Source organism: Carettochelys insculpta, chromosome 22 (assembly GCF_033958435.1).
Source record: "Carettochelys insculpta isolate YL-2023 chromosome 22, ASM3395843v1, whole genome shotgun sequence".
Lineage (NCBI taxonomy): Eukaryota > Metazoa > Chordata > Testudines > Carettochelyidae > Carettochelys > Carettochelys insculpta.
In genome coordinates this window covers 3,709,442-3,734,759 of record NC_134158.1, presented here as the reverse complement: position 1 = coordinate 3,734,759, position 25,318 = coordinate 3,709,442, and the positions used below count along the sequence as shown (strand labels likewise).

General features: G+C 54.8%; 1 protein-coding gene across 1 annotated transcript; it reads right to left on the bottom strand.

Annotated features, from left to right (window-relative positions):
- Nucleotides 1-16,049: 16,049 nt before the first annotated feature.
- LOC142024626 (uncharacterized) lies at nucleotides 16,050-25,008 on the bottom strand. Its single transcript, XM_075016766.1, has 4 exons — nucleotides 24,862-25,008; nucleotides 22,238-22,356; nucleotides 21,296-21,394; nucleotides 16,050-17,834 (listed from the first exon to the last, which is right to left on the bottom strand). Exons 1-4 carry the CDS (start codon nucleotides 25,006-25,008, stop codon nucleotides 16,520-16,522), a joined length of 1,680 nt encoding a protein of 559 aa, XP_074872867.1. The 3' UTR covers nucleotides 16,050-16,519.
- Nucleotides 25,009-25,318: the final 310 nt, after the last annotated feature.

Genomic DNA, 25,318 nt, shown 5'->3' with positions numbered 1-25,318 from the left:
CAAAGAGAAGCAGGTACCGGGGAGCTGGAGTCTTGACTCCAAACAGTCCGTTAACGCATTCCATAGAGCCCCCCGCCATTCCCAAACAGGTCAAGGAAAGTACAGGCTCTTCTGTGCATGCAGAAGTAAGGGATGTGAAATGGCTTCTATACAAGATGGTTTCCACAACTCTCTCCTTTTAGCTTTAAAAAGGCTAACTCAGAAACCATTTCATAGATACATGTTCATTAAAGTATTTACATACACCTCTTGTTCTTTCCTTTGCTCATCATGCCTTAAAATCATTAGGTCCACTCCCCTGCTTGTAAGAGCCTGTTTGGCTCCTTTTAGAGAACAGAAAATACAGCATTTGATCAGCAAGAAACAGAAATAAGCACAAAGGATTATTGCTAATACTAATGCTATTCCTTGCAAAATTAAGTTCCCACATGTCCAATCCAACCTCCCAACCAGCCCGAGGGACCAACTTTCCTCCTGCTTCAGGCTCATCACAGCCTTTTCAATTTCTGAGGCATCTTCCTCTACTTTATTGCCAGTGTCTGTAATATACACACAGCATTCCTTTCCCACCACGGCACAAACCCCGCCCTTACTCCCTAGGATGTAATCTTGGGCCATTCGGTTTTGGAGGAACATTTGCCTAACTTCTCCTAATTCCTTATCAATGGCTGGGAGGGCTTTGGTTGTAGCATTGGCTACTTTCTTGAAAGCTTCCTCCAGATTTCCATCAGTGCAAAGGCGACACCCAAACCTGGGGTCGTGACTCCGCAGTACGTTTCACTTGTTCTCTCTCGGTAGTTTCAGACCCTTCCAACGGGAAGATGGTCTGCTACCCAAATGGCTGGGAAGGCTGCCCCAGTATAGCAGGTTCCACTCCAGTTTATAGACAGAGTTTATATGCTCTTCAGCCACATATGAAATAATGGCTGACCTTAGCTGTTAAGGCTTCATCGCATTGCGGTTTCATCATCCACTGCATGTAGTACCCAAAGATGCCTTTATTTTTTTCCCAGGTGTTAATTTTATACCAAACCCCATTTTGGACAATGCTTATCTCACACTTGCTTTTCCCCACTCTGAGATTTAGAGAAGTAATCTAAATCTCTAAGTAATCTAAGCCTCTTTATTTGGCACTGGTGAGGCCACATCTGGAATATTGTGTTCAGTTTTGTGTCCCCCAGTATAAAAAGGATGTGGATTTGCTGGAGCAGGTTCAGCGAAGGGCAACAAAAAGGATTGAGGGGCTGAAGCAGAAGACCTATGAGGAGAGGCTGAGGGATTTGGGCTTGTTCAGTTTACAGAAGGGAAGACTTAGAAGTGATTTAAAAGCAGCCTTCAGCTTCCTGAAGGGGAGCTCTAAAGAGGAGGGTGAGAAACTGTTCTCAGTGGTGTCAGATGGCAGAACAAGGAGTAATGGTCTGAAGGTGAAGAGGGAGAGGTGTAGGTTAGATATTGGGAAAAACTACTTCACCAGGCGGGTGGTGAAGCATTGGAATGTGTTGCCCAGACAGGTAGTAGATTCTCCATCCCTTGAGGTTTTTAAGTCCCGGCTGGACAAGGTCCTGGCTGGGATGACTTAGTGGGGTTGATCCTGCTTGAAAGAGGGGCTGGACTAGATGACCTCCTGAGGTCCCTTCCAGCTCTGTGATTCTGTGGGCTCCTGTGCCATTGCATGTCCAGCAGTGTTCTCCAACTGAGGTTATGGCCAGGTAGACATGCCCTTGGCCATTAAACTCTTTATCATACCGTGTGCCATTCTGACCCAATTCATCAAACCATGTGCCATTCATCTGACTTATTTAGTAGGGCTGGAATCATTGGGACCCCTCCTTCTGAATGTACAGGACTATGAGCACATATTCAACCATCTCACGTATTAAACTCTAGGGAAACTTGTTTTATGCTTTTAATGAACCATATTTAAGCCATATCGGCTACAGCTACTAGGTATTAAAAACAAACTAAACATCAGTTCAGCAGGATTTGTTTGGCCAGCCCCATTTGGCTGTTCTTCAGGACTTGGTAGCTTTCTTCACCTGTCTGTGGCAGGTTGCCTGGGTCGTAGTTGATACCGTAGTCTTGGTCCCTCAGGTTCGTCTGCTTCTGGACCTGGATGGCTGGTACCAGGTCTGTGGTGCTCCTCTTCAGGACTAACCTCTGCAGGAGCTAGAACTGGTTTGCAGTGGGAGGTGTGGATCCAGGTGGGCAGTACCTTGCACTTCACAGCAGTATGGGTGGTCAAAAGGACTTGGTGGGGCCCTTCCACCTGGGTTCCAGGGCAGTCTTTCGCTGGTGGACCTTTACACAGACCCAATCTCCTGGTTGCAGTTTACGGCATGGCTCAGTCGGGGCCTCCAGGAAAGTGTCCTTGACCTGTGAATGACAGGACTGCACACACCTCATCAGTTCCTGCCACTACTTAACTGTGCTTCCTTTGACAAGTGTGATGTCAGCCTGGTCAATCTCTGGGCTGCTCAGCTGTCTCATAGGCCGACCACACACAATCTCATTTGGACTAAGTCCAGTTTTTTGGTTAGGAGTGGCTCTCATATTCATTAGGGCAATTGGGAGAAGCTTCTACCCAAGTTAAACCAGAGTCCTCACATATTTTGGCAAGTTTATTCTTTACAATCCCATTTTGTCTTTCCACTGCTCCCGCGCTCTCCGGGTGTGGCAGACAGGGTAGCGCCTGTCGGATGGAGCGGTACTTTGCCACCTTCTGAATGACTTGCCCAGTGAAGTGAGTACCGCCATCACTGGAGATCACAAGGGGTGTTCCCCTGGATGGGATGAAGTGATTTAGAAGATTTTTAGCCACTGTGATGGCATCAGATATCCTGCATGGATCGGCTTCTCCCCACCCTGAGAACAAACAAACAATAACCAGCACATATTCAAAGGATTTACATTGAGGCAATTGAATGAAGTCCATCTGCAAATTCAGGAACGGCCCCAAAGGCGGGGGTCTGGGTGCTGGAACTGTCTGTACAGGTTTGCCCACGTTGTGGGCTTGGCCGACAGGGAAAGCCAGACCGGACTCTTGGGCTACTTGGGAGAATTTGGGAGCAAACCAGTTTTCTGTTTGGCTACGTCTACACGTGAAGCCTACATCGAAGTAGCCTATTTCGATGTGGCGACATCGAAATAGGCTATTTCGATGAATAACGTCTACACGTTCTCCAGGGCTGGCAACGTCGATGTTCAACATCGACGTTGCGCAGCACCACATCGAAATAGGCGCAGCGAGGGAACGTCTACACGCCACAGTAGCACACATCGAAATAAGGGTGCCAGGCACAGCTGCAGACAGGGTCACAGGGCGGACTCAACAGCCAGCCGCTCCCTTAAAGGGCCCCTCCCAGACACACTTGCACTAAACAGCACAAGATACACAGAGCCGACAACGAGTTGCAGACCCTGTGCATGCAGCATGAATCCCCCGCTGCAGCAGCAGCAGCCAGAAGCCCTGGGCTAAGGGCTGCTGCACACGGTGACCATAGAGCCCCGCACGGGATGGAGAGACAGCGTCTCTCAACCCCCCAGCTGATGGCTGCCATGGAGGACCCCACAATTTCGACGTTGCGGGACGCGGATCATCTACACGGTCCCTACTTCGACGTTGAACGTCGAAGTAGGGCGCTATTCCGATCCCCTCATGAGGTTAGCGACTTCGATGTCTCGCCGCCTAACGTCGAAGTTAACTTCGAAATAGCGCCCAACGCGTGTAGCCGCGACAGGCGCTATTTCGAAGTTAGTGCCGCTACTTCGAAGTAGCGTGCACGTGTAGACACAGCTTTAGAGTTGCGACCATCCCCCCTTTGCTAACGTGCGACAGCCCATGGAGCACGGAAGCCAGGTGAGGTAACAGGACCACTGGGGCAACAATGCGGCCGTCAAAGCTGCGCCACAAATGGTCTGGGTGCGAGGTGCACCCTGCCAATCTCCACTCCCGCTTTCCCGATTCAGGGGCTTGGTCTTGCAGGAGGGCCGGTTCCGACAGGGAGGGCGCGGGAGATGGCATCGGAAGGGAGGGGTACAATGCTTCAGCCTGAGGAGGACATAGGGCAGCTGCCCTGGCAGCCCGAGCGGCTGTATCATTCCCTATTGCAGCTTCATCAGAGGAAGCAGAATGAGCTGTGCAGTTAACAACAGCCAGAGCAGACGGTAAAAGTACAGCATCTAGGAGAGCAGCGACATAAGGGCCTTTCTTTATAGCGTGTCCAGAGGAGGTGAGAAAACCTCGCTGTTTCCATCGCCTGCCCAAATCACGAACTCCACCAAAAGCGCACCGGGAGTCAGTACAGACAGCGGCAGAAACCCCTGCTGCGATACGACAGGCGCGAGGGAGAGCTACGAGCTCTGCCACCTGTGCAGAGGAGACAGAAGGCAGAGGAGCAGATTCCACAACATCATAAACAGTACAAAGTGCAGAGCCTGCTACTGAGGTACCAGAAGGATTATAAACGCAAGAACCATCTGTATACAGTATAAAGTCAGGATTGTCCCAGGGGGTTCCAGAGAGATCAGGTGGAGGAGCAGTGACAGCCTGAACAACTTTCAAGCAATCACGTGGATCCCCCTCGAGGGGTGCAGGGAGCCATGTAGGGGGATTTGAAGAAGCACAACGAACCCCTGAAACGTTAGGAGAGGCAAAAAGGAGCCGTTCATATTTAACAGGACGAGCATTGGAACGGTGCTGAGTTTTTCCTTTCAGGAGCAACGCAGACACTGACTGAGGAACAGCCAACGTTAAGTGACATTGTAAAACCAAAGGCTGTGCTGGCTCTAAAATTCGTGCTGCAGCTGCAACTGCACAAAGGCGAGGAGAGAAAGAAGCAGCCACAGAATCAAGATAGGTACCGTGATCAGCAAGAGGGCGGCATTTCTCACCATGGCTCTGAACCAGCACACCCACAGCACATCCTTCCTTTGCATGACAGAACAAAGTGAAAGGCCGGGAATAGTCAGGTAAACCCAAAGCAGGAGCAGACGCTAATGCTTGTTTCAAGGAGGCGAAAGCAGTGCCTTGCTGGGGGCCCCAAGGAATGGGAGTGGGGGTGGCATTTCGAGTAAGCTCCTTGAGCGGTTTGGTGAGTTGAGAAAAGTGAGGCATCCATTGCCTACAATAGCAGCCATGCCTAAGAAAGAAGGGATTTGCAAAGGGGTAGTAGGTCTAGGGACAGAAGGGATTGCCTGGATTCTGTCATCAGAGAGCTGACGGCTGCCTGCTGAGAGATCCTGCCCCAAATACCTGACTTTTGGCTAAACGAGTTAGACACCTTGTGCCATTTTTTGGCTGGGGCAACGAGAAGTGGAAGCGAGTCTGCTCTGCCTGCCTCGAGGGACGGGCTGCACAGAAGCAAATCATCTCCACACTGAATGAGAGCAGAGCCAGAGGGGAAAGTGATCTCAGCAAGGTCCCTCTGCAGGATCTGTGAAAAATAGGTGGGAGAATCGCTCAACCCTTGTGGCAGAAGAGTCCAGCAGTATCGCTGCCCTTTATAAGTAAAAGCTGCCAGGCATTGGCAGTCGGGATGGAGCGGAACACTGGAGAAGGCAGAGGAGAGGGCAACACAGTCAAGTGGGTGGAATCTGGTGGACTAGGGGAAAGAATTGTGGCTGGGTCGGGAGTAATAGGCAATTGAGAGATAACAAGGGAGCTGATCGCTCAAAGGCAGGTGTCCCTCCGCGGTTTCTTTAAGGGCAGTATGGGGGTGTTGCAAGGACTTGAGCAGGGGGTGAGAATCCCCTGGGCCAGGAGGTCAGAAATGACAGGTTGAATCCCTGCCCCAGCCGCAGGATTCAGCGGGTACTGAGGAACGGGGCAAGGGCTCGGTAGGGTTAACCGAAATGTACAGGGGATCTGCTGATATTCTGCCCACCTCGTTTGGGGCGGTGGCCCACAAGCAGTTGGGTGCCTGGGCCAAAAGATCAGCATCTGGCTGGGGAATAGAAGGCACGAGGGAGGCGGTGGGATCCCGCAGGGGGTCTTCCACCTCCTCTCCTGGCTGTGCAGGAACTTCGTGATAAACCCCATCTGGAGCACAGAAAATGGTGCAGCGCGACCCGCACCGGAGATCCCTTCCGAATAGATTTCCGGGGGAGCAGGACGGAGAAGGAAAGAGCCCTGCTCTGAAACGGGCCCAGTACAGGGGAGACGGGTTCAGAGACAGGGTGAGGTACGACTTGATCAGAAATGCCGACGGCGTTAACCGCCTGGCCAGAAAGGGGAACAGGGAAAGACGACACTTGGAGGCTGGACCTGCGGGCCCCCGTGTCTACTAAAACCTGGGTGTTTTGTCCAGCAGCCTGGCAGGTCAGAGCGCCAGCTGGGTTCAGGGGAATACGGGGAGATGAGAGAGAGAAGCTGCAATCCTCCTCCAGGCTCCCCTATTCGCTCTCAAAGTCCACTAAGTTAAACTGAGCCTGTGCAGCGCTGTGAACTGCAGGGACTGTCGGCCTGGGGTGACGTGGGCGCTGACTTTCCCAGTGTCCAGGCTGTTTGCAATAGTGGCAAACAGTTGCACCCACTGGTGTAACTGGGCTGCCTCTGCCAGCTGTAGCTGCAAACCAAGGTGGGGTCCATCTTGCTGTCCCATAGGTGCCCCGCAGATGTCGCTCTGTACAGCGGCCCCGACCCCTGCCTAATTCAGAGGGCATTGGTTGTAAGCCCACACATTTAGGTTCTTTAACCTGTTTAGCCTTTAAGCGCTGGCTGCAATGGTTTGCCACTGTTAAGAGGTCTGCTAAAGGTTTAGTTTCCCAGCCCCCAGTCATTCCTTTCAGCTGTCTCTGTACAGCTGGGTTTAATCCATTCACAAAGGCGGCACCCAGCGCCTGTTGAGCAGTCGCAGCCGGATTGTCATTGCCAGAGTGACTCTCAGATACCTTTGTCAGCCTTTCCAAATAGGCACCTGGTGTTCCCTTATCTTCCTGCTCGCAGAGATTAATTTTAACCCAATCTGGTCGCTTGGGAAAAACTGTAAGGACACTGTCAAGCAGCCTGTTTCTAGCTTGTGTAAGCTCAGTATCATGAGTTCCTGCCCCTGGCACTCCTTGGATGGGCTCAGCTGGCCCCTCTGCTTTCCTTATGATCTTTTTATGCTTATCAGGCAAGATCACCCTTAAAAGCTGATCGAGGTCCTGCCAATTTGGGTCATAAGAGCGGATCACTAGCACTAGTCCTGATTGAAACTTCACTGGGTCGTCTTCTGCTGGGGGAAAGTCTTTAGCCATGGCATGTAATTCAGTTCTAGTCCAGGGTTAGTAAACCTGCATGCGCCCTCCTTGGGGGTTTGGGACTTCTCGTAAAGGAAAAATTTGAGTGGTTGGGCTATTATGTGTTTCCCCCCATGCATCTTGCTAATGGTTGTCCCTTTGAAGGTGGTGTCTTGAGGACAATAGTAGCTGCAGCGGCTGGCTGGTAGGTCATGAGGTGCACCCTGGGTCCCTTTTCTTCCCTCTCTACAGAGGCTCCTGAATCCCTTTGATCCTCCTGGGCCTGGGGACCTGGGTTTGGACAAGGTAGAGGATTCCAGGTAGAACACAGGATGTCATCATATTGTCCTGGGAGTTAGGGCTTGGAAGGCAAGGATACAATTGCCCCATAAATGGCGCACTCGGCTGTGTGTGTGCTGTTTTGTGTTGTACATCTGTACCTTCAAGCTGTCTGATTTTTGACTGAAGTTTCTCCCGGGAATCTTTTAAACTTCTTAAACGAGACTCGTTCTGCCTTTTACAAGTTTCTTCATACCATGATGACGAGGCAGATAACATTGTTGATCGGGAGTTTTCACTCCATGACCCTCAAGAGCGCCTCCTAAATGGGGAATTTTATCCCTATCAGTGGTACCTAATAGAGGGAACTGCAGTTTGGGATTGTCCCAGGTATAAAAATTCCTTTTTTCTAGAAACTTGCAAGTAATTTCCCCATTTATGTGAGTGTACATAAAAACAGCTGGACGGCCCTTAGAGGGTACCGGAATTCCTGGAGTCTGACCTGTCCCCAGCATTGATTTTCTCCCTGTGAGGTACCGAATGGAAGTTCGCCTGGCTCATAGGGTGCAAGGCAGTGAACCGAATTTCACCTGGCTCACAAGATCTCTCCCTGCAAGGCACCGAACCGAAGCTCACCTGGTTACAGAGTGTGAGGCACTGGACGAAAGCCCCCCTGGCTCACGGGGGGGGGGGGGGGGGCGTGTTCCCGGCACCCACTCCAGCCCAGCAGGACGCCTGGCGGGAGTTAAGTCTGCCTGGGCTTAGGGATATCATTAACGGTTAGTCTTCAGAACAGAAACAGAGGGAGGCAACAAAGCTTCCCACAGTTCCATGTGTTGAAAGAGAGGAGTGGCACCACGCCAGCTTTTAGTGTCTGAACACAGAGGCCCCAGCGCATGGCTGCCTCACGAGAGACACCGGCGTGCCCTTTGGGAACAGAGACATACAACACAGGCCTAATAGAGAAAGACAGACACACACAGAACGTTAGCTGCTCCACAAAGGTGGAACCCGTAGCTCCCCCTTACCCTGACGGCCGCCGGCACTCCAGTCCCAAGCCCCTGCGGGGAGATTCTGTAACAGGTATCCCCCTTACCTTCTATTGAGCGCTCTTCAGAGGCTTGGAGGTCGGGTGCCAGCCCCCCCGTCCGGGCAAGTGGTGCGTTGGGATCTCAGTGGAACCTCCAGATTGCTAAAGCACAAGACGTCTCTGTGTAGGTAGAGAACGTTCAGCTTTACTGAACTCAATCAGGCAACAGATGAGCCAAACGGGACAGGAGTAAAACCAGGCCCAGCAAGGCTGCTTGGTGCAGTGAACTCTGGTATTTTATCCCCTCACGCAAACAACGCCCAGTGTCAGAGGCAGTTAGTTAGAGCAGCGTAAATCACTTTCCAAAGAGAAACTGGTATCAGCAAAGAGAAACAGGTACCGGGGAGCTGGGGCCCCAACTCCAAACAGCCCATTATCGCATTCCATAGAGCTCATCCTCCCGCCGTTCCCAAACAGGTCAAGGAAAGGACCGGCTCCTGTGCACGTGGGAGTAAGGGCTGTGAAATGGCGTCTATACAAGATGGCTTCCGCAATCATTTACAGCTACTTTTTGATTTTTGGTCTGCCCCCCCCACCACCCCGGCACCCAGGCTACCAGCAAGGATGGAAAGTCCTCTCCAGCTGGCACCCTCCAACACGCCGCATGGCCTGGGCTAGTGTTTGGAGCAAGTGCACTGCCCAAGGGCGCCGTCCCCCTCTGGGTCGCCCCAGTCGGATGCAAAGGAAAGAGACGTCAGTACGTTTGGAACTGAGGTGACTGCAAGGAGATGCTGGAAAGCAGGTTGACGACTCCTCCCTGCTACCCGCCTTAGGGGCTCCACTCCGCACTTGCTGGCTGAGTTTGCTCCCGTAGCCTTTGCCTCTCCCGATCCTGCCCACAAGGCAGTGGGGAAGGTTCTCACAGGGGTGTCTGCCCCGGGGGGGGCGTAAGGAGTCAGGGCCCCCTTGGACGCCAGTGACCAAATGGTGGTTCAGACGCCATTTGGATTAGCCCAATGGAGGGACCCAAGTATCCCAGACCCTCATCTCCTGCAGAACGAGGGGGCAGAAGCTGCCTCAACACATCCACCATCACATTCGGGGGGTCCACACTGCCCGCCTGGTGCCTGTGGGCTGCTGGCGCTGCCGCTGCTGTGGGCTCACGGACGACCATGTGAGCAAGAAGAGATAACACACAGCAAATGGCAGGGAGGGTCAGTCTGGCTTGATCATCCACACCACCACTTGCTCCCCTGTCGCTGAGCTCCCCCCCCCCGCCTGCAGCACCCCCCCCCCGCCCACAGACCCCTAACTCCCTCTCCCCCGAGTAAGTTAAGGACTTACTGCTGCTGCAGCCTGGAAGAGCTGCCACCTCCTCCACCAGAGCTACGCGTACCTCAACTGCGCACAGCAAAGCAGCTCCTGCCATGCGTCAGGGCAGCCGTGGCTGTCTGCCGCAAAGCAGCTCCGGCCGCGTGGTGGGACGCCCACAGCCCTGCAGCCAGGCACATCCCGTCACACTCTGCAGCTTCCCCTGCGCCCTCTGGCCCACTCCCAACATTTCCTTGGACCACAGCTCACCCCCTGCACCCTCCACCCCAGCCTGCTCCCAACACCCACCCCACCTGGCTCCCCAAAACTCCTAGTCCCTACCACCCCCTGGGTACTGGTACCGCCTCCACTGGAGCCCCCAGCTAGCAAGTAGAATTTTAGTGAAAAGAGCAAAAATGCCCCACGTTGGACATAAAAGCTCAGCAGCTGAAAGGTGATTTTTTCAGAACAAGCCAGGACCAGGGCACCTTTAATCCCTCTCCTGGTTTTGCTGGGGAGCAGCCCCACGGGATGGGGTGGCAAAGGAGGCAGGTGCCCCAGGGCCCAGCATTGTGGTGGTGGCAGCTTACGTTATAGTAGGGGAGGGAGCAATCTTTTCTTTTGTCTTTGAAGAAACACTAATACTCCTTGGGCCTGAGCACAGATTGCAGAACATAAAAACTCATTATCTTGCCATTAGATCTCTGGTCACTGCAGACTGAATTGTGTTCCTTAATATGGTGAGTGCTGTGCCAAGTTTTTTCAGCCGTTGCTTGTTGTAAGCAGTGGGGATGGTCCCACTATTAAGGAGAACTGTTCTGGCTTCTACACTACTCTGATGAAATGGTCTAGTGAAAGGATATGAGCATCTGCTCCAACTGCCTTTATCTCGCATTCTCCTTTACCAGAGTTGTGAGCCCAGTACTTGAGGGGCCATTTGGGGATCTGGGGCAAATAATAAAAAAAAAAAAAAAAAAAAAAAAGCCCGTCAGGGATTGTGTTTGGCCCTGCGGGCAGGGACTGGACTCAGTGACATCCTGAGGTCCCTTCTAGCTCTCTGAGATATGCAGCTCCAGAGACTGTAGTCTAGGACCTTAAAAACTAACATCTCTTTCTGCAGAAGCGTTCGCGGATGAAAACCAGTGTGTCAGCTGCATGGAGTAGAAACAAAGAAACTCAAGTGGGGAGGTCGTTGCACTGCGACACCTGGAGCACTTACAAAAAACCAACAGTGAAATCCTCTCTCACCCAATCTAGGCGTCTGCTGCCACAGGATGGCGTGAGAGCCACAGGTGTAACTGGCTTCAAAGAAGGGCTCAGTAGCTCATTGAGGATAGGAGCAGCGATGGCTATGAGCCAAGCTGGCCAGGACACAACCTCTTGCTCTGGCTGTCCCTAAACCCCCACCAGCCAGAAGCTTGGACTGCAGGGAACGGGTAGCGGGAAGTTGCCCTGTTCTCTTCATTCCCTGTGACCCCGGGTGGCTGTTTGAATGAGAGCTGAGGTCAGTTTCTGGCTCAGCACCAGGCTTCCTGTGTGACCGTGGCACCGCTCTCACTTCACTCTGTGCTGCTCTTCAGCTTCTTTCAATATGAAGCGGCTGAACAAGGGCGAGTGCAGAATCCCGCACTTCCCTGGGGTTCGTCCAGCCCAGCACCACTGGCTGGGGACCGCCTGGCTAAGGGAGAGGGCTGCAGAAAAGGCCCTGGGGATCACAACGGCTGAGAGCTGCATGTGCAGCAAGAAGGCTCAGGGCGTGTGGGATGACGCTGGGCGGGGCACTGCCAGCAGAGCCAGGGAAGGGATTATTTCTTCATTCCGCACCAGCCAGGGCACAGCTGGAGCTCTGCATCCGGTCACCCTAGTGCTCAAATTCACAGCGCGAGAATATCTGCATCTGATTGTCAGACACACCCAGCAAGTGGCACTAACACTCACCCCTCGTTTAACAAGTGCTTCACTTACCAGTACTCACTAACACGAGGGACACACACTTACCACTGTTCACTGTGCGAGTGGACTTCCCCACCCATACGAGCCAGCCCCCGGGTCCCTGGTGTCAGGGATTTTTCATCCCTCAGGCATAATCGTCCCCGTGGTCCAGGGGAAACGAGCCTTGGGCCTTTAATATCATTACGGGGCAGGTAGACTCTAAAAGGTACATAGGCTGCCAGTTAGCAGCCCTCTGTAACGGTCACTCTGTGTCAGTTGGTTTTACCGGTAACCTGAACTCACAAACATTTCAAAAATCATAGATTTGAAATCCAGGCTCCTCATTGGATACAGGTGAGGCAGCTTCGAGAGGAGGACCTGTTTGAAAGCAGGACCTTCAGAACGTCTGTATGTAAATAGACTCATGAATAATGTATGAGATCAGGGAATATAAGGCAGCGCCGCACAGCGTTCGGGGCCCTTGGGGCAGAGCTGCCTCTGAGGCGAAGACTTTTTGAAGATCCCCTGAAGCAATTCCACATCCGCCCAGCAGGGTCCGCCCTGCTGAGGCACTCGCTGAATCACTCACACTGAGAGAGCAAAGGCAGCAGCTCTGAGGTAAATTGGGCGGGAGACGAACTGGCCTCACCCTTAGGGTGAGGTACTGCGCTCTCGCCCCTTAGCACCCAGAGCCTGTCATCGCTGCGGCACCCCCGACCCCGCCGCCGACAAGCGGCTCAAAGGCGGATTTGGTGTGTGTCGAACTGGCTTCTCCCTTAGGGTGCGGTATTGCGCTCTCGCCCCTCAGCACCCAGAGCCTGTCATCCCTGCGGCACCCCCGACCCCGCCGCCGACAAGCGGCTCAAAGGCGGATTTGGTGTGTGTCGAACTGGCCTCACCCTGAGGGTGCGGTACTGCGCTCTCGCCCCTTAGCACCCAGAGCTTGTCATCGCTGCGGCACCCCCGACCCCGCCGCCGACAAGCAGCTCAAAGGCGGATTTGGTGTGTGTCGAACTGGCCTCACCCTTAGGGTGCGGTACTGCGCTCTCGCCCCTCAGCACCCAGAGCCTGTCATCGCTGCGGCACCTCCGACCCCGCCGCCGACAAGCGGCTCAAAGGCGGATTTGGTGTGTGTCGAACTGGCCTCACCCTTAGGGTGCGGTACTGCGCTCTCGCCCCTTAGCACCCAGAGCCTGTCATCGCTGCGGCACCCCCGACCCCGCCGCCGACAAGCGGCTCAAAGGCGGATTTGGTGTGTGTTGAACTGGCCTCACCCTTAGGGTGCGGTACTGCGCTCTCGCCCCTTAGCACCCAGAGCTTGTCATCGCTGCGGCACCCCCGACCCCGCCGCCGACAAGCAGCTCAAAGGCGGATTTGGTGTGTGTCGAACTGGCCTCACCCTTAGGGTGTGGTACTGCGCTCTCGCCCCTTAGCACCCAGAGCCTGTCATCGCTGCGGCACCCCCGACCTCGCCGCCGACAAGCGGCTCAAAGGCGGATTTGGTGTGTGTCGAACTGGCCTCACCCTTAGGGTGCGGTACTGCGCTCTCGCCCCTCAGCACCCAGAGCCTGTCATCGCTGCGGCACCTCCGACCCCGCCGCCGACAAGCGGCTCAAAGGCGGATTTGGTGTGTGTCGAACTGGCCTCACCCTTAGGGTGCGGTACTGCGCTCTCGCCCCTCAGCACCCAGAGCCTGTCATCGCTGCGGCACCTCCGACCCCGCCGCCGACAAGCGGCTCAAAGGCGGATTTGGTGTGTGTCGAACTGGCCTCACCCTTAGGGTGCGGTACTGCGCTCTCGCCCCTTAGCACCCAGAGCCTGTCATCGCTGCAGCACCCCCGACCTCGCCGCCGACAAGCGGCTCAAAGGCGGATTTGGTGTGTGTCGAACTGGCTTCTCCCTGAGGGTGGAGAACTGCGCACACATCAGTTGAAGCCTCGAGCCTGCCACCTTCGCAGCACCTACGCTCTCGCTGCTCGTCGCTGTGATTCTTCTTCACCGGACGGGACCAACGCACTCGACTAGACTACGGGACTGGACCCTTACACCTGATTGGACACGTAAAACCCCCTCTACGCCCTGAGACACTAACTCTAAACCCTAATACTCCATCAAGTAATTCGGGCTGTGTAGGGGAACTTAACAGACTGCGGCTTAGGTTGCAGTTCTACTGGATTAATTAAGAGCCATAACCCGGAGCTGAATTAATTTGCTCCAAGCTGCGCAATTGGTTAATAAGCCCATAGTTAAGGCTTTGTTAGTTAACTGCTATTGTTAAGATTTCTTTTTTTCCTCCTAACCTTCCCTCTTTCTCTCTCCAATCCCCACTGGGAAATCCGTCATATATTATCTCAGTTGGGAGGAAACCTTGATAGGCTGGACCTCAAGGTTTCCAATAGGGTGGCTCATCGAGCCGTCCAGAGCAAATAGGGGTAAAAAAAAAAACTACTTTAGCTTCCCTAGCTCGGAGAAAAACTCACTTCAAACCTCATTAAGTCTCTTTACCGTTTTGTTTGACAAGGGAAGTCTCTCATAAACTCCTTCCATGGAATTCTTGTTAATATTTAGCGTAAGTGTTTAGATCATATATTTTTATACGTTAGTTGTTCATGAATAGTTATACAAGTTTAGTTCATCTGCAGTGTTTGTTCGTTTATATGTTGCTGTGTTTTGGTTAATAAATACAGACATTACATAGTTTATTTTTCCTCTCCTTGTCTCACCCTTGCCTTTAACGAGCGAGCCAGCTCCTGACCTACCGGGAATTAGCTTCTCCCCAGCCTCTCCCCTCTTGTACAACACTGGTCTCTAGGCCCCCTGCCAGAGGTGGGTGGGATTGGCCTGCTGAGGAGCGGAGCGGCCTTTGTCTGTCGGCGGGCTTCTGCCGTCTCTTCTTTGCCCTCGTCTGAGGCGCCGTGGGGATCCGAACAGGACGCTGGTGCGGGGTCAGCGGGGGGTCCATTGCCCGTGATTCTGCCCGCACTGACACCTGGCTGGGGTTAGGGGAGACCCACAGCCCTGCAGTTGGAGCTGAGCCGGCTGCAAGGTCCCTGACTGGGGCTGGGGAGCCCCACAGCCCGGGGCTGGAGCTGATTGCTTGGGCGAAAACTCACTGGTTCCTGGCAGGAGCTGCTGTTCGGGCCCCGGGCTGGGGAGCAGTGGAGTGGGTGGTCCTGCATCCCCCTCCCCCACCCTGAGAGAAGTAGCCCCTCGCCTCTCCCAGCCCACACTGCTTTGGTTGTGTGTCTGTTACCGCGCCTGTGCCAGGGCAAACCACCGGTGCACTGGCTGTTCTGCTCAGCCCTGCTAAAAGGCAGCTGGGCCTTGCTGACTGCTCAGGGCAGGGCTCCTACGCTGTATTGCTCGGTTTAGGGGACTCCCCCAGGCAGCGACCACGTCAGCACATCTGCACGTCAGCCGACATTGACAACAGTGAGTGTTGCCAAAGCAAAGAGAGGAAGGAACAGAGCAATGATCACTGCCGCTGCCGTGCCCGGGCGCAAAGGCGACGACAAACACTGCACAGACAGAGGCAGAGGAACCAGCAACGTTTGCTCATCTCATTTGTACAGGAAGTTTTGCATCGTTTTACTTGCCCAGGTGCCTTTTTAATTCCATCTGTTCCCATGGGGATCCGCTCTAGAGTCTCTGAGAGGGAATGTCTGTCTGTCTGTCTGGGTCTGGGCTTGTCCATTGGTCGAGAACTCCTAAATGGTAAGAACCAGGACCACCCACTCTGGTCTGCAGCTTTCTCTTCTTGTAACTTAGAGCCAGGCTGGGGTGTGGGTGTGCCAGGGATTGGATGGGCTGCACCGGGATGGCTTCTCAGGGCCCACACAGAAAAGAGACGACCACCACATGAGAAAGGGGTTGGCTGGGGATACCCCCTCTCCCCCACCCAGGACTATCCCAGCCATGAGCATCCCACCCCCAGGTGCCCTTGGGAACAGCTGCAGCTCCCTCCCCCCTAAGTTCATACAGGGACAGAGCTGGCTGTTCCCCTCCATCAGGGAGCGAGGAGAAAGTGCACATTTGCTGCATTCCTCTCCGGCTGGGCAGTGCAGAGGACCGACGACCCTGGCCCTGCCGCAGGCAAGGGACATACGCCGCTCCCCTGGGTGTACCTGCTGGAGCTGCAGCAGCCAAGCAGAGGTGCTTCTCACCTGGGCCCAAAGCTGCTGCGGTGAAAGGGGGCTAGGACAATGGTCTCTCCCCAGAGTCCCCATGCACTGACCCCTCCTCTCCAGACACACCCGACAGCAACAACTCAAGTGCAGCATTTTCACTTTATTTAATTAAAAAAAAAGACACCAAAAATTAATCAAGTTCAGGTCCTGAACAAACTCCAGTGTGTCTAGTTCTTTTATAAAGGAGCAGGAGTTAATGTAGGGAACAAGTGGACTTTATTTTAGTTACTTGACTGGCTCCGTAACACCACACCCTTCAGGAATGAGAAGCCGTGTGGTAGTTCATGGGGTTCTCACTGACTTTTTGCCTGGTGGCCCAGCTTCAAAAATAGCAACAAAGAGAGAGCTATGGGATTTCTCTCCTGTGTGAATTCTCTGATGATCAATAATGTCCGAGCAGCCACTGAAGGTTACCCACGTGAGTGCAGTCAGCGGGTTATTCTCTTGTGTGAACTCTCTGACGATTGACAATGTGCGAGTGTTCCCAGACAGACAAAACAGCTGAAAGGTTCCTCTGATCGGTTAGATTTTAGTGCTGAAAAAAGCTTTTCCCACAGTCAGATCAGCTGAAAGGTTTCTCTCCAAAGTGGGTTCTCTGATGATGACTAAGACTGGAGCGCTGAAGAAAGCTTTTCCCACAGTTGGAGCAGGTGAAGGGTTTCTCTCCTGTGTGGGTTCTCTGATGTACAACAAGCAGGGAACGCCGACTGAAGCTTTTCTGGCAGTAAGAGCAGTCAAAGGGTCTCTCTCCTGTGTGGATTCTCCTATGTAAAACAAGGCATGACCTCTGTCTGAACCTTTTCCCACAGTCAGGGCAGCTATAAGGTCTCTCTCCCGTGTGGATTCTGTAGTGACTTCTAAGAGTTGAGGAGCATGAGAAGCTTTTCCCACAGTCAGAGCAGTGGAAGGGTTTCTCTCCAGTGTGGGTTCTCTGATGATCAATAAGACCTAAGCGCAGCTGGAAACTTCTCCCGCAGTCAGGGCAGCTATAAGGTCTCTCTCCTGTGTGGATTTTGCAATGACTTCGAAGACTTGACGAGTGTGAGAAGCTTTTCCCACAGTCAGAGCAGTTGAAGGGTTTCTCTCCTGTGTGGGATCCCCTATGCGTAACAAGGTTTGACCTATTTCTGAACCTTTTCCCACAGTCAGGGCAGTTATAGGGTGTCTCTCCTGTGTGGATTCTGCAATGACTTCTAAGTTTTGAAAGCCGCACGAAGCTTTTGCCACAGTCACAGCAGCGGAAGGGTTTGTCCCCGGTGTGGGTTTTCTGATGATCAACCAGATATGAGCGTTGACTGAAGCTTTTCCCGCAGTCAGAGCAGAGAAAGGGTTTTCCCCGGGTGTGGATTCTCATATGTTTATCAAGGCTGGAAACGTCATGGAACCATCTACCGCACTCAGAGCAGTTGAAGGGTTTATCTTCTCTGTGAATACTCTGATGTTTAACGAGGTTTTCACTCCTTCTGAAGCTTTTCCCACAGGCAGTGCAGTGATAGGGTTTCTCTCCACTGTGAATTACCTGATGAGCGAGAAGGTGCGAGTGTCGCCGAAAGCTTTTCCCACACTCAGAGCAGTTGAAGGGTTTCTCTCCTGTGTGAATTCTCCTATGATTAACAAGGTCTGACCTCTGTCTAAACCTTTTCCCACAGTCAGAGCAGTTATAAGGTCTCTCTCCTGTGTGGATTCTGCAATGACTTTTAAGACTTGAGGAGCATGAGAAGCTTTTCCCACACTCAGAGCAGTGGAAGGGTTTCTCTCCTGTGTGGGTTCTCTGGTGATCAATAAGACCTGAGCGCAGCTGGAAGCTTCTCCCACAGTCAGGGCAGATATTGGGCTTCTCTCCTGTGTGGATGGTACAATGACTGTTAAGACTAAACCTTTTCCCACAGGTTTTCTGTTGTTCGCTCTCTTTAGTGTTTCTCACACCTCTGCTTCCATGGCTGGAGTTATCCTGCCCCTCCCCTGCATGGTTTCCCTGCTGCCTTTCTGGGCTACGCTGACTCTCACAGGTCTCTCTGTGCTCAGGACTCGGAGAAACACGACCTTCAGAGCTTCCCAGGAACATCCCACAGGAGGCCACTTGCTCTGGTTCTTCCAGCTGAAGATTCTCCTCGTCGTTCATGAGCAGCATCACCTCACCTGCTGGGACACAGAGAGAACCAGACAGTGTCACTCTCTGAGCTGAGCTGAAAGGAAAACTCTGAAAGGGAACAGAAAAGGGGGAACGCAGCCAACAGCTGATGGAAAGATTGAAATAACATGAACTGAGCTGCTCCTCCTTCCTCACAACCCTTCCCCAGAGGAGGGACCCCAGCCCTGCCCCCACCCTCTGGCTAAGGCTGATGACAGGCTGAAGGGTCAGTCCATCTGGATGAAAAGGCCCAAGTGACATGTAGGAGGACACGGAAATCGTTTTCTGAGTCTCTTTAGCTCACTGCTCACCTGTGTGGGGGTCGCTGACGATCTCCCCTTTCCCAGCGCCCTGGAGATCTGGGACCCCCAGCTCCTCCCCTCGCTCCACCCAGGAGATCACATCAGCTTCAGGAACTGGAAATCCTGCCTGGGGAGCAATTAACCAAGTGCTGATCTTGTTCAGGAAGGCCCAGGCCATTACTTCTTCCAGCCCCAGGATCTGAGCCGCCCACCCAGAGAGGCTCCTTCCCCACCTGGCACAGGCCGGGCTCTGGATGGTACAATATCCCATGTCACACTCACCTGGGGTACAGGTGCCTCACCCCTGCCTCGGGAATGGCCCAGCTCATTCCTGGGGGAGCCGAGTGCTCTGCTGCACTTGCTAGGGTACAAATCAGCCTCCCTCTTGACCTGCTCCCCCACCCTCCCCATCCCAAGGCAGGACAGGACCACTCAGCTCAAACAAGTCACTCGATTTGGGGTTGTTTTTGTGGATAAAACTAACACAGCTACGCCCAAGGCCTGGCACCAGGCAGGCACTGAACTTAGCCACATGGAGTGGGAACCCATCATACCCATGAAAAAACCTGCACAGATACAGACACCATCTTCCTCGCCAAGTGCAAATGGATGGACGTCCCATCCAACGGGCTGAAGGTGAAACACTCACTGCAATGGACACACTGCAGGGACTGTGTCGAGAGATTGGTCACACACTCCCACAGACCTGAGGAACCACCTGTTCAGCTTCCTGTGCAGCAAACAGGGAAACATCACAAGGAGCTCTCAAGTCTGGAGCTTCTCCTTAAAACCAGCCTCCCACACAAACGTCCACGTGGCTGGACTTTACTGAAAGGCGACAGGAGAGTCAACGCCCACTGCTCTTCTCTACAGGACTGTAAACTCTCTCACCTCCTACTTGCCGCATGGGGCCACAGTAGTGGTACCCGTAACTCACCCAGCCATATTGTCAATCTATCCAACCACACACACAGCCTGGCAGAGGAGTCTGTCCTACCTCAGGGACTCTCTTTGTGCCCCACCACCCCCACAAACATGACACAGTTCTGTGGGGATCTGGAACCCTGCCCCAGTTTTGCCACGAATACTTTCAACAAGACTCTGAACAGCCCTACAGGCACCGTCACACCTAGAGTAGAAGAAGAATAATTCTGCATGGAATCCTTCCTGGCAATCAAAACGACAGACTGGATCGATACCTAGAGCGCTTCCGCTTCTGTGCACAGGCAGAATTTGTGGCAAAGTGACATCGCTTGTCCCAGGACCTCAGCCGTGCGGAATGCAATGTCACCCACAGCCTCAGAAACAGCTCTGGCATTGTCATCCAAGAGGCTGGCAAAGGAGCTGCTGTTGTCATCATGAATAGGTCAGACCATGAAAAGGAGACTCCCAGGCAGCTCTCCAATACCACCTTCTACAGGCTACTGTCCTCTGATCCCACTGAGCAGCACGCACAGAAACTGCACCGTCTGCTCAAGACACTCCTGACAAAAGCACAGGAACAGATCTGCACAGACACATCCCTAGACCCCCAAGACTCATAAATCTAGACATTCTGGAGGCACCATCAGTTCAGGCATTGGCACTCTCATTGCAGCCTTGTCCAGCTGTGGGGACTCTCGACTCAAGCCGTATGTTACCAGCACTCCGAGCTATCTCTGAAACACCACTGACTTCCTCAGGAAACTGCTATGCACTGGTGATCTTCCTGAAACCACCATGCTGGCCTCCATGGATGTCGCGATCCCTAATACAAAAAAACCCACGTGAAGATGGACTTCAAGCCGTTTGGAACAGTATCCCTGATGATGCCACAGCACAAGTGGTGGTGGAGCTTTGTGACTTTGTCCTCACCCACAAGTACTTCAGATTTGAGGACAATTTATACCTTCAACTCAGTGGCACTGCAATGGGCACCCGCCTGGCCCCACACTGTGCCAACATGTTTATGGCTGACCTGGAACGTCCTCAGCTCTCCACCCCTGGCGTCCCTCCTCCACTTGAGCTACACTGATGACATCATCACCATCATCATCTGGACCCACGAGAAAGAGGCTCTTGAAGAGTTCACAGTGATTTCAACAGTTTCCACACCACCATCAACCTCAGCCTGGAACGGTCCACACAAGAGATCCACTTCCTGGACACTCCTGTGCACATAAGTGATGGTCAGATAAACACAACCCTACACCAGAAACCCAAGGACCGCTGTGCTACCTCCATGCCTCCAGCTCCCATCCAGGGCACAGCACACGATCCATTGTTTACAGCCAAGCACTAAAGGTACAACCACATTTGCTCCAATCCCTCAGACAGAGACAAACACCTTCAAGACCTTTACCAGGCTCTCCCGAAACTACAATACCCACCTAAGGAAGTGAAGAAACAGATTGACAGAGCCAGACGTGTACCCAGAAGCCACCTGCTACAAGACAGGCCCAGCAAAGAAAACAACTGAACACCACTGGCCATGAGCTGCAGCCCCCAGCTAAAGCCTCTCTCGTGCAACATCCGTGACCTACAACCCATCCTGTACAATGATCCCTCACTCTCAAAGACCTTGGGAGGCAGGGCCTGTTCTTGCCTGCGGCCAACCTGCCAACCTTAAACAAATTCTCACCTGCAAGTATAGACCACAACACTGTAAATCACAAACCAAACCTTTCGACAAACCTCAGCGCCAACTCTACCCACCAATGACACCACCACACTTGTCCCCTGACACTGGGGACAGGGGCAGGGAGGGACCCTGAACCAAACCCAACCCAGCATGTGACACCCCCGGGGACAGGACTCCTCACCCAGCCAGCGCACAGTCTGGTAATTCTCCTGCATCACCTCCCTGTAGAGGGCTCTCTGCCCCGGGGCCAACAGCCCCCATTCCTCCTCAGAGAAACACACAGACACATCCTCCAAGGTCACCGGCTCCGCCACCACCGCCATCTCCTTGCTCTGTCTCTGCAGGTCCGGGGCTGCTCTGGAGCCAGACATGGGGGCTCTGCACCTGGTAGGGGAAAAGGGCAACGGAGACACTTCAGACCGGGCTGGAAGCCTCTCCCCATGCCCCGGCTCCCCACACTCGCTCCCTGGGGCACACGTGCTGCACACGCACATTTGGGGAAACTCTCGAGTCTCACAGAACCACCTCGCACAAGTCAGATCCCAAATCCGTCCTCGTTTCTCTCCGGACGCGGCCTGAGGCCCAGCACTGCTGCGCACTGGAGTGTGTCCCACGGACACGTCACGTGGTTAGTGACACCCCACGGGGACAAGCCCGGAGAAAGGGAGCAGCTGAAGGGACAATGAGGGTCACTGAACTGCACCGCGGGGGAGCACAGGCACCGTGCGACGAGCGCCCGGCCCCACTGGGGAACCGGGGGTGGGGGACACAAGCCCACCCAGAGCTCTCGGATCCCCTGCGGGGGGGGTGCAATGGACTCAGGGCCCCAAATCACTGAGGGGGACAAGGGAGAAGAAAACCAGGGGGGTGCAGAGGCCCTGGGGCGAAAACAAGGGAGCTGGGGGAGAACCGAGCACAGAGCCCCCAGCACCCACTGGTCCCTGCGGGGTGCAGAGCCCGCGGGCGCCGCCCAGAGACTCCGCCTGGAGGGGCGAGTGGAGCCAGGAGCGAAAACCGGCCCCGAGTCACAGCCGCCCCCGGCCGCCTCCGCCCCTCCCCTCCCCGGGCGCGCGGGCGGCAGGACGAGGCGGAGCGGCCGGAGAACGGGGCGGCCCGGCCGGGACCAGGGGGAGGCGCTGGCGCGGGCGGGGGGCCCCGCACGAAGCGTCCGAGACACAAGCGGGTGGGGGCGGAGTCACTTCCGGGCCCGGCCGGGTCCCCGCTCACCTGGCGGCGGCTCCCTGCCGGGGAGGGCCCTCGGGGCGTTCCAAGCGGCGACACCGCGTAACCCGGCGGAGCGGCCGCAGGAAACTGGCTCCTAGGAAGTGACGTCGGAGAAGGAGAAGCTGAAGGGGGCAGAGGAAGTGACGCAGGAGGGCGGCGGGGGCAGATGTTGGGGGCGTTTCTCTCACTCACAGGCTGCGCGGGTAAAACTCTCCGCAGAAGGCGGCTGCCCCCGGCCTGGCTCTGCGCCTGCGCAGCGGGAGACGGATCAGTGGCCGCTCGTAGCTCCAGCCACCCCCCCCCCCACCGCGGGCTGCGTCAGGGGCGAGCAACAGCCGGGAAGGGGGAGGGGTCCCTGCATCGAACCTGCCAAGGGCTCGTCCTGTGTAAACCGCCTCTTCCCGCCCCCCGCTCCCATTGGCCGAGCTGCCTGTCAGCCCAGCCCCACCCGCTCCCATTGGCCGAGCTGCCTGTCAGCCCTGTCCCGCCCGCTCCCATTGGCCGAGCTGCCCGGCCCCAGCTCTGCGCCCGGCTCCGCACTGGCCTCCCGCCGCGCATCGCTGTTGCTCTGAGTCATCCCCGCCCTTCACCCCGCCCCGCCCCAGCGCTGCGCGCAGCCCCCGCCGTGCTCCCCACAGCCCCGGAGGGGAGCGAGTCTGTGCTGGCCCCGCCCCTCGCCCTGTCTGTCCGGCCCCGCCCCCTCGCCCCGTCTGTCCGGCCCCCAGCGGCTCGTCCCGGCCCGTGTCTGTGGTTTCCCCGCGGGAGTTTGTTCTGTGCCCCACGTGGTCCCCAGGCGGGCAGATTTCCTGGGCTGGGGTCAGTTCCCCTCCGGGCCCCTCCCTCCCTCCCGCCCCCAGCCTGGATTGCCCGTATCAGGGGCGGCTCTTCTCTCCGTCCGCCCGCAGCCGGGGGCGCTGTCACCGGGCACCGCTTGGGGGCGTCTTGTGCCCCGACCCTCGCAGCGGCCCAGCCTTGTACCTGTCCCAGTGCGGAGACCCCCGTGTGTGAAACCCCCTTTTCAGTTCCCAGCCCCTGTCCGTCCCTGACACACACCCGCGTCCTGCAGCGCCGGGAAGAGTCACACGTGTGGGGGGTGCGGCGGCAGGAACGCAACGCTGCTGCAGGCTGGGAGGGGTGTGTCTGCCAGAGCTCATCTGCATGGGAATGCAAAGGGCGCGTGTGTGACACCTGCCAGGCAAAGCCTTGTGGGGAGCGAGTCAGCCCTGAGATCTGCTCCCTTGTAAACACCTCGTTGTGAAACCACAATTTATGCTGACACCCAGTGTGGGAGCTGTGAGACCTCACCAAGGCTCTGCGTTGTTGTGGGGGACAGGGCAGTCGCCATGGCTGCATCAGACATTGATTACACAGGGCTCCCTGGTTTAAAAACTTGTAAGAAAAAAAGTGGAGGGGTAGTGGTTAAGCCAGCTTGGTGAGTGCTTTGGCCTTATAGCTCTATGTCTGGCTTGCTTAGTTTTTCCCTCCTGTTGAAAAATAGAGTTGGATAATAGAATGTTTGTAAAGCTCTGTATAAACAATACTAGGAGTTCTAACGCAAAAGTTGCCGCTGAGGCCATGTTGAGCTGAAATCAGAGGGTTCTGCCTTTGGGGAGGCCTAAGCAGTGGGGTCGGGAACTGTGGTGGTAGATGATAGGGGGAGGCTGGTAGGAAGCCCCTCAGACGAGGGTGGGTGGCTTGTGGCAGCAAGGGGAGGCAGCAGATAAGTGGACAGCTGGTACTGCCCTGGTAATGAATGTATTTGCGGGCTTTGGGTTCGGGACTGCACTGCAGAAGGTTCACCCTGTAACTGTGTGTATGGGGTAAAGGGCCAAGAGCCCCAGCAAGAGACTGGGGTCTACCGCATATGGGGATGGTAGCTGGGTAAAGGGGGTTTGTCTCTTCTTTGCTTAGATATACTGCATCTGTCACTGTAACCTTGGGGTAGGTAATGGTCCTTAAAGAAGCCATTTCTATCTCAGACTCTGGGCTTGCGAGGGGGGAGAACCGCCTTCCAGGCACCCAGCATGGGGGTGAAATTGTCCCAGGCCACTGGGTGGGGGCTCGAGCTGGTTGGTTGTATCCTTGACAGGACAACCCCACGAGAGTTGAAGCCGGCCCTTCTGGCAGGCATGTGGCATGAACAGAAGGTTTCCAAATTCTTTTGCTAGTCTTTACAGTGCTACTTGACTGCTTTTTGTTTTGGTTCTGCAGTCCATCCAGGGTTAACAGCTCGATGGCGTCAGCATGCTGCAGCGAGGGGACAGGCTTCATGCAGATTAGGTGATCGCTTAGGGAGCGAAACAGCCACCACAAAGGCAGCTCGCAGGTCTGGTGGAATAAGTCATTTTAAAGCTGAATTCTCTGGTGGGAGAGGTTTTGCTTTGACCAGCTAGAAAGGAGCTGCAGGATGAAGAGAGCAGGTGTACTTGCCGATCTGTAAAGATCTTGTTGCAATGCTCACGTGTTGCACTCGGGTGAGTCGTCATGCCATCGAAAAGTGTCCAGATGGGTGGGCTGTGTAAAATTGTTTGAAAATGGTATCGCTTCTCGGCCTTTTGTGGACTAAGATCAAGTGTAGTATTAAGATTAAGTGCCAATAACCATTTTTTCTGGGCGGGCAACTTTACCCGTTTTGCGGACTGGCGCTTCATCCACCGAGCGCGCCTTAAATGCGTCCCGCTCAACGGCGGTGTCCGCCACGGGACCCGCGATAAAAGGTGCAGGCGTTTCGGATATCCGCTGGAGACTCTTCCCCACGTCCTCTGTAGCTGCATGGTGCATTCGGTGGCTTGGCAGCGCCGCCATAACGCCATCCAAGACCGGCTGGTGAAAGCGCTGCCTCCGACTCTTGGATCCGTTACCGTGGACTCTTCCATCCCTGGCACTGACAGCCTTCTGCGGCTGAACATCGTCGTGACGGACGAGCGGTCTAAGAAGATCCTCATCGTGGACATTACGGTGCCCTTTGAGAACCGCATGGTGGCCTTCCGCGATGCCCGGGCCAAGAAACTGCGAAAGTATGCCCCGTTGGCGGACACCTTGCGGTCCCGAGGCTACTCGGTGGAGGTCCATGCGTTGCTCGTG